Here is a 12,469-nt window from a genome sequence, read left to right as displayed (position 1 = left end):
AAGGACTAAAGCATACTCTCACTGATGTGTGTTTAAAATCACAGATGGGTAGCTGAGCACTTTGTGAAGTGCTGGTCTGAAAGAAATTTTGCCCTTCTTCCTCCCGAGCTGCAGAGAGATTGCCTTAATACTGTCACCAAAAACATGGTATGTAATTTATAGTATTTTATTTATTTCTTCCTAATTAAGACATTCATATATGTTTCCTTGAATGTTTCCTTCACTGGTCATAACATAAACAACAATGCATTAATGGGATGGGTTGTGGCCTCCGTTTAAGGATGGCTATTTTCTACAGAGTAATTCGAGGTCTTGATTGAGTGGCTTTGTTTGTGTGTGTGTGTCTGTGTTTAAGCCACAAACAGCTATTTTACTTTAACCACAGTCTAGAAGTCCTCTAAATGTCTCTTACTCATACACACAAATACAAAGACTACACCCTCAGCAGCTGCAGTCAGTTAAGTGTAGTTGTGTAACACTTGGTTTTCCCCCTCTTGATTTCCAGGCTTGATGTAAACCAGTAATGAAGCATATTGGATTACACTAGCAAATTAACAGTGCAGCCAGTGTGTGTCAGAGGAAGGAGGGAAGATAGACCCATCAATGTGTTTATGGTGTTTTCCAGACGATCCAGAGTGTAGTGTCTGTACTCTGTGGCAGCGAGCAGCTGATTGGCAGCCTGCCGGAGGTAAAATGGGCCAAGCAGGTGCTGAGTTTGGCCAGCGAACTGCAGGAAGAGTGTCTGCAAATGGTTGTCAAACACCTGCCCCAGGTCACGCACACCGCTGCCTTTCACGATCTCCGGAGGGTACGACCAATCGATGAGGTTTAGACAAGATATAAGATGTCATTTCTGCTGTGACAGTTAGATGTGTACTGTTTTAGAGAGAAGAGTTCACTCGTGACCCTACGCTAATGGGGAAGGTGTGCATAGCTGTTCGAGAGGGCGTTACTGTGGAGAACTGCTGTGACCTCTTTACTGCTGTGAATCGGCTGAGCGGTGACCCGACTGAGGTGGATGTTATCACAAATGACCAAGCAAGTCAGGAGGAGCTGAAGGTAAATAGAACAAGCTCGCATTTCATTACGACTCATTTAGTAAATGAATTATTTATTCAAACGGATCCAAACAGAGCCTTTTAATCAGTCCATGCCATAAACCGTCAGTTGGTCAGATGCAATATTTTAGAGTGATTTAATATATTTAATGGTAAAATGTTTGTATTCATATATTTTTTTCATGATGTCATAGGCATTAAGAGATGTAAATAGGGTCTAAATGTACCTAATTTTATTAACAAACAAAAGAAGATAATTCAGAGGAGAAACAAAAACAGCTGTACACACACAACATGGAAAAACAGTGATCGACAACTTGAAAGACTATTGGAATCAACAGCTTGTGCGACATGTTTTGTATGTTCAATCTTGGTAAACTGCCCTGCTAATTTGTATTTGAACATGACCTCTCTTTCCATAAATTAAAAATATGGAGCAATTGCTTGTTTTATAAGTCTTGTTTTATCCTGCACCAGTTTGCAGTACTGTCTGACTGAATTTCACATGCTCAAACTCTAGTGTGACCTTGGCTTAATACAAGACAATTACATTCAAGGAACTAAAGAAGACACAGGAAAGAAATTTAAAACATGGAGCAATCGCTCGCTTTTTTTTTATGTCTAATAATCTTGTTTAATCCCGCCCCTTTTCACAGCGCCGTACGACAGAATTTCACACACACAAACTGTAGTTAACATTCAGGGAACTAAACAAGACACAGGTGAACTCAATCAGTACTGGTAACTGATTGAGTTCATCTGTGTCTAATTTAGCTACATTAGTTACACCAGGAAATATTTGCAACAAAGGGAAAAAATAGGAAACTGTAGTCTCTAGAGTAAAATAAAACATTTTTATAATATATTTAATATATAATTTACAATGCTCAGCATATATAATATCTTTTAAATTAATATTTTTAATAGGAAGCGATACAATATTATATTTGTGCATATACATTAGATTAGATTAGTCAGTACTGAAGCCAAATCTGGAGCTTATCTAACAAAATGTCTTACGATAAATGTCCAGAAACTAGTACACCAAAATGTATATTTTATAGAAAGATATTAGATACAAATTTAAAAAAAGAGAAAAGTCAAGAGAAACAAAATTTTTTTTTGCTTGAATTTAATTGTTAATTAATTCTTTTAATTTCTAAATATATTTGATGTCTAAAATATTGTTTTATTGAATATCTCTGTTTAATAAATCTGTTTTGTTTTAATGGACCTGGTGCAACGCTGAGCACAGTGTGTTTGTTTACATGTATACAAGGAACTTCATTTGATCCCAGGATTTAGACTTAATGTATGTGACCAGGCCCGGTCTGGATTACAGTAAAGTGACACTGCAAATACAAGAGGTCATACTAAAGAACCTCACCTCTCCTGCTCATAGTCTCTCTCTCTCTCTCTCTCTCTCTCTCTCTAACTCTCTCTCTCTGTCTGTCTGTCATTTAATGCTTTTATTTATTTTTCTGTCACTTCCTATCTATTTGTGAGTTAATTCAGATATCCCAGGGGAAATGGCAGAATGGATTAAGCTGAGAAAGAACAAGAGTCGTGGGTGTGGCCATGTCTAATCTGGTTCAATGTCCATTACAGAGGAAAGCTGGGCAGGACAGGGTGAGAAATGAATTCCGGATGGAAAAGCTGAGGGAGAATCTGTTTTTTTTTTTAATGATCATTCGGTGCAGAAGGCGGGAACACAAGCCTCTGCTTCTGACATCATCCATTTAGCTAGAGAGGATCCTGTTAAGGGTTAGAGGGAGGCAACGGCGATCGGTTGCCAAGACAACCAGTCTTCAAGCAGCTGCTGATTGGCTCTTGTTCTCCTGCTGTTGTTTCCACCCTCCCTCCTTCCCTCTCTTTTTTTTCCTCTGACTCGCTCACCCTCTCTCACTCATTCTGTCCCTTCGGTAGCCATTCAGGCGTGAGCTGTGTTTGCTGCGCATGAGGCTCTGGACCTTCCTGCTTCAGTCCTTCTTTGCGGTTAAACACACACAAGGATGGGAGTCTCTGCAACCAAGACATCGAGAAAAAATACTTGCAGGTAAGGAAAGGAAGGACATGAGGTAAGAATTTAGCTGAATCATAGAAAACATAATGGAATTTTAAAGTAAATAATCTGGAAAGAGGATAAAAAATATCAGAAGATTAGAAGACAGAATGTTTTCTGTGCCTGCTCAGTTTTCATAAACAGGCAGCAGTCAGAATGAGCTTGTGTTCATGGGTGAGAGGAGGGGGTGCTTTTTTATGATTATTATTTTGTCTCCAGTTGCCCAGTGCAGTGATGGAGAGTCCTTCTTTGCATTTATACAAGATGGCTAGAGAATGGCCTCCAGGTTTTGTCTGTAAAATGTAAAATGATCCCTTTAATTTGACTCTATGCTGCTTTGAACATTGAGGTTTAGAATACTGTAGTTATATCAAAAACATTGATCATTTTCATAGTGGGTTGTGGAATAGGGTCCACAGTTAAATACAAAAGGTTTTGTGTTGTTCTGTTGTGAAGGCAGAAACATACTTGCATTAATTATACATTGCTATCATTGTCATTATTATGGTTACTTTCTTCTTTCTGAAAATTCTCCCATATATGTAAAGTCAAATCTGGAGCCTCATATGCAAAGCATCCGTAAGCCAACACATCGCTGCATTCCTTCACAGAAGCTGTTTGATCCATGATTTGGATTGTTTTCTGGGGTGACAGCAGTGAAATCAGCTCAGTTGTATTGCTGGGAAGGAAGCCTAGATCTTTCGTTTTGTTGTGATGATGTTAAGGATGGACTGGATAAGCTGGGAGATGATCAAAGGCTAGATGTCTATCTGAGATTGGAATCAGTGCTACACTGCCACTTTCACTGATTGGGGTTATGACTGATTGCAAGTGTCTGTGTATGATTGAGGAAATATTTGGCAAACCTTGATTATGGAGAAGTGGATGTTCTAATTGATGTTCAAAGCTCTCTGTAGTCTAAAATTAGTCTTTATTTTCTTCCTCCCTCCACCAACCTAGCTGCTCTTGATAAAGGAGACTGCAGACGGCTTGGAAAAAAACCTGTGCTCTCCAGCTCTCAGGTAATCAGTTTAAGATTTGCATTAACAGATAAATATATAATTTTTAGGGTAATTATTGCACAACATAAGTGCTCTTATGCTGTTTATTAACCATTAAAAATAAACAATACTGGTTGACAACTAGAAATAATGTAATTTAAAGAAGTTGGCTTTGCTGTAAGTTTTGATTGTTTAAAGTTTTCTTTTACTGAAAGACATCCTGATTGAACTAATGTGAAAAGCTGCTATTGTATGGGTGCTGTCTCATCACAGCAGTCTTAAGGTTGATTCAGGGATGTGTGGTGCAGAATTACTCAGACTGAAAACAGGTTGGATTCTCAATGAGAGTTCTTGTCAGCTGTATTTCAGTTGTCACTGCAGGCCTCGCAGCTGTTGTTGTCAGAAGTCAACAATATACAACTTTAAAAAGGTTTAAAAAACAATACAGAAGATAGTAGTCTGACTAGGACAGGTTTATTATTATTAATAATAATAATAATAATAATAATAATAAACCAATATGTGTATAGGACCTACAGTGTTTCCTCTAGGATCTTTTCTAGCTGTGGTGGCAGGCCTTTTACACAGATCTACCAACTACCTATATCGTTATTTCAATGAAAAATGGCGTGAGCACAGTATTTACAAGTAGAGATTACATTTTTGTAATACAAGCATGCAAATCTCTTTGCTTGCATGCTGATTTCCTCTGTTCGTGCTCATCTTTTTGCACACCCTCAAATTTATGCTGCTCAATTGCATATTTTCTTGTGCGCTCTCAAATAAACACTGCTGAATTGTGATGTAGTGCTTTTATGTAACAAATTTGTCTCCAACATTTATTAGATATGCTAGGAATATTCATGAATGTCTCCATTAGACCTACAGAGCGGCATTAATGCGTCCTAAAGTAAAGTGAAACAGCTATAGACTCCAGCAAGATAAAGTCATTGTATGCAGAGCCATAGACCTGTGATCTGTGTTCATCTTAACTAAAAAGCTATGTCGTGTTTGCTAGCCTTACACATCATGCACCTGTCAGTCAGTATTTCAGTATGTGACCTTAAAGGGTTAAACAAATAACGCAGAGCTCTACTACGATAACAGAAAAGTTTGCGCTGTTATAATTCACTTACCTTTTAATACTTTTTGGTGCGACTATAACCTGCTATTAAAAATAAAAACAACGACTTAATGTTTTGAATGAGAAGCTGTAATTTATCCAAGGCGAGATGAGTTTTGGTGTAGTGCCCCGCCATGGAAGAATGAACGTAGCGGAAACCATGACCTAAGTGGTGGATACTAAGACCTTGGGTTAAAAAAACAGCTGTGCTTTGGTTATGATTTTGTGACTTGCAAGAATGTGCTTTTTATCCCTTAATCCAAAGATCATGGTATTGTGCTTTATGTTCTTATATGTCTGGGATTAGTGTGTCAAATGGGTTGCTGATCTGATTATTATTGCGCAAAGCCATCATAGCCTTATATTCTCTCTTGCTCTGCCATAACAGAAGCCGACAAAATGCCTCTCGGGCACTTCATCCCCATGTGATAGTCCTACTCGTCGTCCTGTTAAGGTATCACAAGGTCCACGTGCTTCCCCTGCAAGATCTGTAGCTGCAGCATCAGGCACCATGAAGTCTGATGCTCTTGCGCCAACAGCTCATTCTGGGAAAACAAAAGCTAGTAACAACACCTCGCTTAAAAGCAAGAATGATAAGGTTAAGCCAACTCACATGCCAGCTAAAGCCAAGACTACATCTACTGTTAAACCGGTACTGAATGGCACTACTGGTGGCACTCCACGGGAGAATTCCACTGCTTCAGGTGCCCGTGGCTCACCAACAGGAAAGACAGCACTGGACAGAAAGCCAAACCCAGGAGCAAGGCCAAAGTCTTCTGCTGCTGGATCTGATCTCTCAGCAGCCCATGCTAAAGGAGGCAAGGTGCAGAAAAACACAATGTCAGGGAAAGATCTGACTCAGGAAACAGCCAGCAATGCTCTTTCTAACTCTGGAAGCACATCACCAGACAACAGCACTGGTAGCCCACGCAACAATGGCCACTGTACACCAACAGGTGAGTTTATTTTGCTTCAACGTTACCTTCAGATCACAAACAACACTTAATGAATCTACATTTTGAGCAAGTCCTTGTTTACTGTGAAGGTTTTCCATAAATCCAGGGCAAGTATAACCGTACTTGCAGACAACCAGACCTGTAAAAGGCTTTAAAATAGGTGAATCCAAGATTTTCCTTTTCTGTCCCCGAATGTTAAAGTCAATAAAAAAAAAAAGTGTATATAAAAGTTAGAAAATGAATATGTGAAAGATGAATAAAAAACGAGGGAATGTTATACTGTTCTGAATATAGTATGTAAAATAAAGTCATTGCTCCTATTTTCCTTTTAGTGTTTATCTGGTACTGATTCCTCTGTGAGTCAGAGTCTGCACTCAGCAGAGTGGGTTTTAGCTGGGTGTGACAGAGTTAGCTCATCATTAAGCTGCTTAGGCGTACTAAAAATGTACTTGCCTGTTACCTTGCTCACAGTTCTTAAGGAGTCTAGGTTTAGATAGCACAGAGGTTACTACGAGGTACAACAAATATCACAACTTGCTGTAATACCTCTTGTTCTGAATGTACTGGGAGCAGTATTTTGATGAATAATGCTTGATTTAACTAGATTAAAGCAATGTACATTAAAATATACATAAATAATTTAACTTTACAGGGTTAATATTTTGTATTTTCATTATGCATTGTTATGAAAACTCAATGTTTTATGTTGTAGGTCTCAGGTCAAAACTTCAAGCCAAGGAAGCAACAACAAAATCTCCTCTGTCTAAACCTGCTCAAAAACCTGAAATAGAAAAGACTAGCAGGTGAGTTATGATGTGAATACAATCAGCCATTTGGACAGCTATCTACACTTTTTCCAGGTTTGCCAACCTTTGCCCTTTCGTTGTTTTGATTTAGCCCCACAAATAAATCAAGCAAGGCTAAGCCTACCACAACCAGCCGTGCAGTATCTGGAACTCCTGCATCTCGTTCAGATCCAAAGAGCAAAGGCACTGTGTCAGGCCTTTCAGACAACCAAGGTAAGAAATGTGTAGTTTCAGAATGGATTTAATAGTAATTTGATATTAATAGAAATGTCTTTAATATTGTCCTCTTTGTTTTGTTTTTTAAACAGCTTCATCCAGACTTGGCTCAACTCTTAGTTCTAGCAAGCCTGCCTTGCCAAGAAAAGAGGTAGAGAAAGATATATCTAAACCTTCTACTATTAAGAAGACAACAAAAGCTATCTCTGAGTCAAGGTCAAGCGTCAAAGCTTCTACGTCTTCCTCCAAGCAGACACCTGCTGCTTCAGCCAAAACAGGACCTAAACACAAGGCTCCAGAAACCCTTCCTGCAAAGTCATCTGTAAAACCCTCTGGGGTAGTCAAAAATCCAACACCTGCTGGATCTAAAAAAACAGGCTCTGCTGTGAAAGATTCAGTATCCAGCCCCAAACACTCAGACTTAAAAAAGGCCACACAGCAGTTGAACACAATTTCTATTGAAGGTAAGACAGGAAGCAAGGATGATACATCTTGTATGGGTGGTTCTGAAGTTTCTTCAGTCCTAGAGCAACATACACTAGTCAACCCGGCAGTACCAGACCAGCCAGAAGTGGTCTCCAAGAGTATACCAGCAACTTCCACACAGGTTAATAATATGGACAAAAATAGTGATCCTGTAAGTAAACTTAGTAGCACAGAGATGAAAACTCAATCAGTTATTCCACACATGCCAGCATGTGCTTCTGGACAGAGTGAGGTGAGTAGTAAATTGGCCAAAGGCCATGTTATTTCATCCAGTTCCTCTGGGCTACTTCAGGGCCTCAACTCTATGAACTCAAAGGACTCAGACCTCCCTCCTGATACACCTTGCAGTCTAGGAAGCATTGAAACACCCTTAGAAGACTCATGGAATGGGCTTCATCCTCAGGTTAGCCCGGAGTCAGAGACTGGCAGTGCCACAACGTCTTCTGATGATATAAAGCCACGATCAGAAGATTATGATGCTGGTGGCTCACAGGATGATGACTGTTGCTCCAATGAGCGAGGTGCTTCAAAATGTGGGACTATGCGCTGCCCTGACTTTCTGGGGCGGAGCAGCAGTGACACCAGCACACCTGAGGAGCTCAAAATTTATGAGAGTGGTGCTGGACTACGTGTTGAGGTACGGCTCAGAGGACGGGAGGCAGAGACTACAAGTGAAGAAGAGGTAGGGCGACAAAGACCACGATCGTGGATCAGAAAGGATGAAGTGCCAATGGAGGATGAACCTTGTGAAATGGATGCCACATTAAAAAACTTAAAGAGTGTACCTGACCACCAACTTTTCTCCTCTGAGGAAGAGGAAGAAGAGGAGGAGGAAGAAGAAGAGACTGAAGATGAAAGATCGGAAGTTGAGGTGCTTCCAAGAGGTATAGCTCCTCCAATCGCAGAGCCACCTCCACAGTTTCAGGGTATTGTCAACCTTGCATTTGAAGATCAAGCAGACCAAGAGAATGAGCAACCAGAGTACCAGTCAGCTTCCAACTTTCGGCGCTCTGTTTTACTATCTGTGGATGAGTGTGAGGAGCTCGGATGCGAAGAAGGAGGTGCCCAGACTCCAACACAAGAGTCTGGTGATTCTATCACACATGGTGATGTTTTCGACAGCGAACCTTACAATAACAAGACAGACAACTGTTCCCAGCAATTCACAAGCACAGTAAAGGGAAACCAAATCTCTAACCACCAGGAAATCCAACAGGAGCCCAAACCTGTGGTATTCCTGACAGAGGTCCAAGGGTCCCCACAAGAGGATTGTGTGTTTAATCAATCTGAAACATCTGTCCAAGACAAAGACACCAGTGACGCTCCAGCACAGGAGCGGCCTAGTCACCTGGACCTTCGACTGGCAGAACAATATGGCAATCCCCAGGCCAAACATAAAGACAGCAGAAAAGCTGAATTGCGACTAGACTTACCCGAGCCACAACTGACTGTGAGCTCGCCTGCACATTCTCCAGCAGGTAATGTATAACATTAGAGCCCACCCCACCACCCCTCCGACTGCAGCCTCAGAAACATCCACTCACAGTCTCCCATCCTGACCCATTCAAATCCAATATTCAGACAACTCCTTTGACCTTCACTCATCTTCACTTGGATAAATCTTGATAGCTCATTGATTTAGCTAGTAGCACACTACTGCCTCTTTCCCCGCTTCTTTTAATTCTCTTCCTTAAATGTTTGTTGTTTGCAATCTAATACTTCAATAAGCTATACACACAACTAAACTGCCTTCGCTGAGTCACTATGCCATCAATAACTCAACAAACAAGTTTACAAGCTTAATTTTTTACAGTCAGATATCTATCCATGTGTGGCGTAGTATGCTGAGTCAGACCATCTGTTATGTGGCATGGTTGGGCAGTCACAGTTGTATCAGAGCACTTAATATATAGGAACCCAAATCCTCAGTCATTTTTGTTTGTTTGTCATTATCCATTCTGAATGGTAAGCTTCTTCCTCGTAGGCCAAGTCAAGAAGTGTTGACTTTTCCATAAGAGATCATCATGCAAAAGACAAACACCGTGTGACTTGGCCATGAAAAATCTATTGATATATAGACGTATATGCACAACTATACAATGAGCTAAACATCATTTTTATTCTGCACATAACAGACCACACCTTACACAAAGGCCATTATGCTTTGAATGTGTTTTTTTAATACTCAATATCAATGTTGAGTGTGTTGCTGTCTAATTTTTCAAGACTGTCTGTTTAGTCATCAAACCAGGGAACCTTGCATGCTGTTATTAGGCTTCATTATTGATGATCATTTTTCTTTTATTATTATTTTCTCCACATTTATGCAATCACATCTATGTTTGTACCATTCTTGTGTCACTTTTATTATTATTTATCATTCACATCATATCACATCATTTGTAATTCTGTAGTAGAAAACCATTTTGTGAGTTCTAGATTATGTTGTAGATTTTTTTTTCAATTCAGTGTATTTTTGTAGAGTTAGTACTTTTATTTCTATGTTGTGTCTAGAAAATAAAATCTTAAAGGTCATTATGTCTCTCTTTTTTCACAGTTGTATCATGATTCCAATCACTGTTATTGGGTTTGCTTGAGTTTTCGATCTACCTACAAGAAGCATATCTAGAGTTTGCCAAGTAAAGCAATAAGCACTCTTTTGCCAGCATGTTCCTCATATTTTCAGTGTAGCTTTAAGTAAAAGATGAACTCAAAAACACCTCTAGTGCTTGTTTATATTTCAGTGTGTATATTTAAGGGGGAAAAGGCACTTGGTTCAATCTAAACCAGAGAATTCAGATCATTTGTGTGTACACAAAACAAGTTATGCTGGAGGTACAGCAGCTGGCAAAAACATGCCTTTTTTACTGTTAGCACTTGTGAACAAAAGAGACACATTCAGTGTAGGCTTTCCTCTGTGCATCACCTTTATGGCAGCTGTCCATCCTTATCCTAAATTCCCAAGTTGATCCATGGATAACGTGGAAACTTAAGACATGGATAACTTTAGATCTGCACATCTGCTTTAATTGTAATGCATGTGTCATTATATTAAATATTGATGAATGACAATATAGTCATAAAGGCAAATGATGTAATTTATTTCATCTCAGTCTAATTCAAGCTTGTGGAGGACACAGTTGCACTAGGGGTGATTCTGTACATTGTGTGGAGTTCAAAACAACGCATGTCTTCAAGAAAATTCCAGTGTGTTTTTTTTTTTTAAGCCCACATAAGGATAAACACTTGGTCATTGTGCAGTATTGTCAATTATTTTTAGGGGATTTTGATGCTTGTGACACATTGGATCAAACCTGCACACATGAGCGGCGATCGTCTAAAGCCCTGTCCCCCATTTATGAGATGGACGTTGGAGAAGCCCTCGAACAAAGTTTGGATGCGGACAAGAGCAATGATCACCTACAGGACCATTCTCTTCAGGATGATAGAGGAGTAGAGGCGGAAGACATGAACAATAAAGGCAGTAAGTTTGCAGAGAGAGACTGGAGTCTGCTTCGACAGCTAATGTCTGAACAAGAGTCCAATCTGGGCATCATAAACTCAGTCCCAGAAGATTTAAACCTGGCACAGTATCTGATCAAGCAGACGCTGTCCTTGTCTCGAGACTGCTTGAATGAACAGGACTACTTGTATCATGAAAAGGAGACATTTAAGCGCTGGGCCGAGCTTATTTCTCCACTGGAGGACTCCACCACCAGCATCACTGTGACCAGCTTCTCTCCTGAAGATGCTGCTTCTCCGCAGGGCGAGTGGACCATTGTTGAGCTGGAGACGCATCACTGACGGCAGAACTGGACAGGGTTATCCCTTTCTTCCTTTTGTTTTGGGGAGAAATACAGATCAGTTGCAGCTTAAGTTGTCTGAATTTACATGTCATTTTGTTTGTCGTTGTATATATGAAGGACTGGGGTAAAGACCTCAGTCTTTTTGCATGTGGGCAGTTTTCTATTGTTTACTTGATGGGTGTCGCTTGAATCTTTGTAGAATACCAAAAATGCTTTTTTTCTTGTTGCTCTTTTTTTGTCTTTGAATGACGATGCTTCTCAAATGTTTTCAGAAAAAAAGTGTAGAGAGTATACAAGTGGATCTGGTTTACATTCATTGTTGTATTTAATAAATAATAAATAAAATCTTTGTGTTTTAATTATTTATCTTTTTTATTTTTACAATTATTATCATTATTTTACTTATTAATTTTATATAGTGATATAGGTTATTTGATAAAAATCAATTAATCATTTAAAAAATGGGTCATTTTTTGAGAAACACATTTCTACACGTTGAAAAACTGTTGCAATACACAATGCAATTTTTTATGTGAAATGAAAAGTAAAATCTTATTTTTTTTATAAACTTGGTTAAATATTTAGGTTTTGCAAAAATTGTCCTGGCATAATAAATGTAGCTTCCATAAAACTGTAATGTTTTAAAGCAATAATGAGGTAAGGATGCAAATAATTCAATTATTATCAGTGTATTGCAATGTTCTCATTAATGTCATTCAGTGATATATCCAATTAAAAATTCTCATCAATACTGAAAAAAAAAAACATCAAGGGGTGCTGATCATCTGAAGGTCAATTTGATTTTTATGGGTATATTTTTATACAGTAGATTTATAGATTACAGATCTATATTTTTTATACATTTACCTTTTTAAAATATGTAGTTGAAAACAGAAATGTACATACACTTTAAAAGGCACATAACAATTAAAAAAAATGTCTGCTGTTAAATCAT

The 12,469-nt window shown here is 39.0% G+C and overlaps 1 protein-coding gene across 5 annotated transcripts in view; it reads left to right on the top strand.

The window, feature by feature from the left end:
* Positions 1–11,859, top strand: part of btbd8 (BTB domain containing 8) — a 51,347-nt gene extending 39,488 nt beyond the window's left edge. For 4 of the 5 annotated variants that reach the window (XM_068221969.2, XM_002662430.8, XM_073954077.1 and 1 more), the window contains exons 10-19: positions 45–147; positions 626–808; positions 886–1,059; positions 2,985–3,114; positions 4,081–4,142; positions 5,633–6,200; positions 6,913–7,003; positions 7,098–7,219; positions 7,315–9,186; positions 10,989–11,859. In XM_068221969.2, the coding sequence (XP_068078070.2) occupies positions 45–147; positions 626–808; positions 886–1,059; positions 2,985–3,114; positions 4,081–4,142; positions 5,633–6,200; positions 6,913–7,003; positions 7,098–7,219; positions 7,315–9,186; positions 10,989–11,512 (3,829 nt within the window). In that variant the 3' untranslated portion in view covers positions 11,513–11,859. Of the gene's footprint in view, positions 1–44; positions 148–625; positions 809–885; positions 1,060–2,538; positions 2,688–2,984; positions 3,115–4,080; positions 4,143–5,632; positions 6,201–6,912; positions 7,004–7,097; positions 7,220–7,314; positions 9,187–10,988 lie in introns of those variants that run through there. The other variant, XM_073954078.1, reaches the window with a different exon arrangement.
* The last annotated feature ends 610 nt before the right edge of the window (positions 11,860–12,469 follow it).

The sequence above is a fragment of the Danio rerio genome, chromosome 6, assembly GCF_049306965.1.
Source record: "Danio rerio strain Tuebingen ecotype United States chromosome 6, GRCz12tu, whole genome shotgun sequence".
NCBI classification, from domain to species: domain Eukaryota; kingdom Metazoa; phylum Chordata; class Actinopteri; order Cypriniformes; family Danionidae; genus Danio; species Danio rerio.
This window is presented reverse-complemented; position numbering and strand designations above follow the sequence as displayed.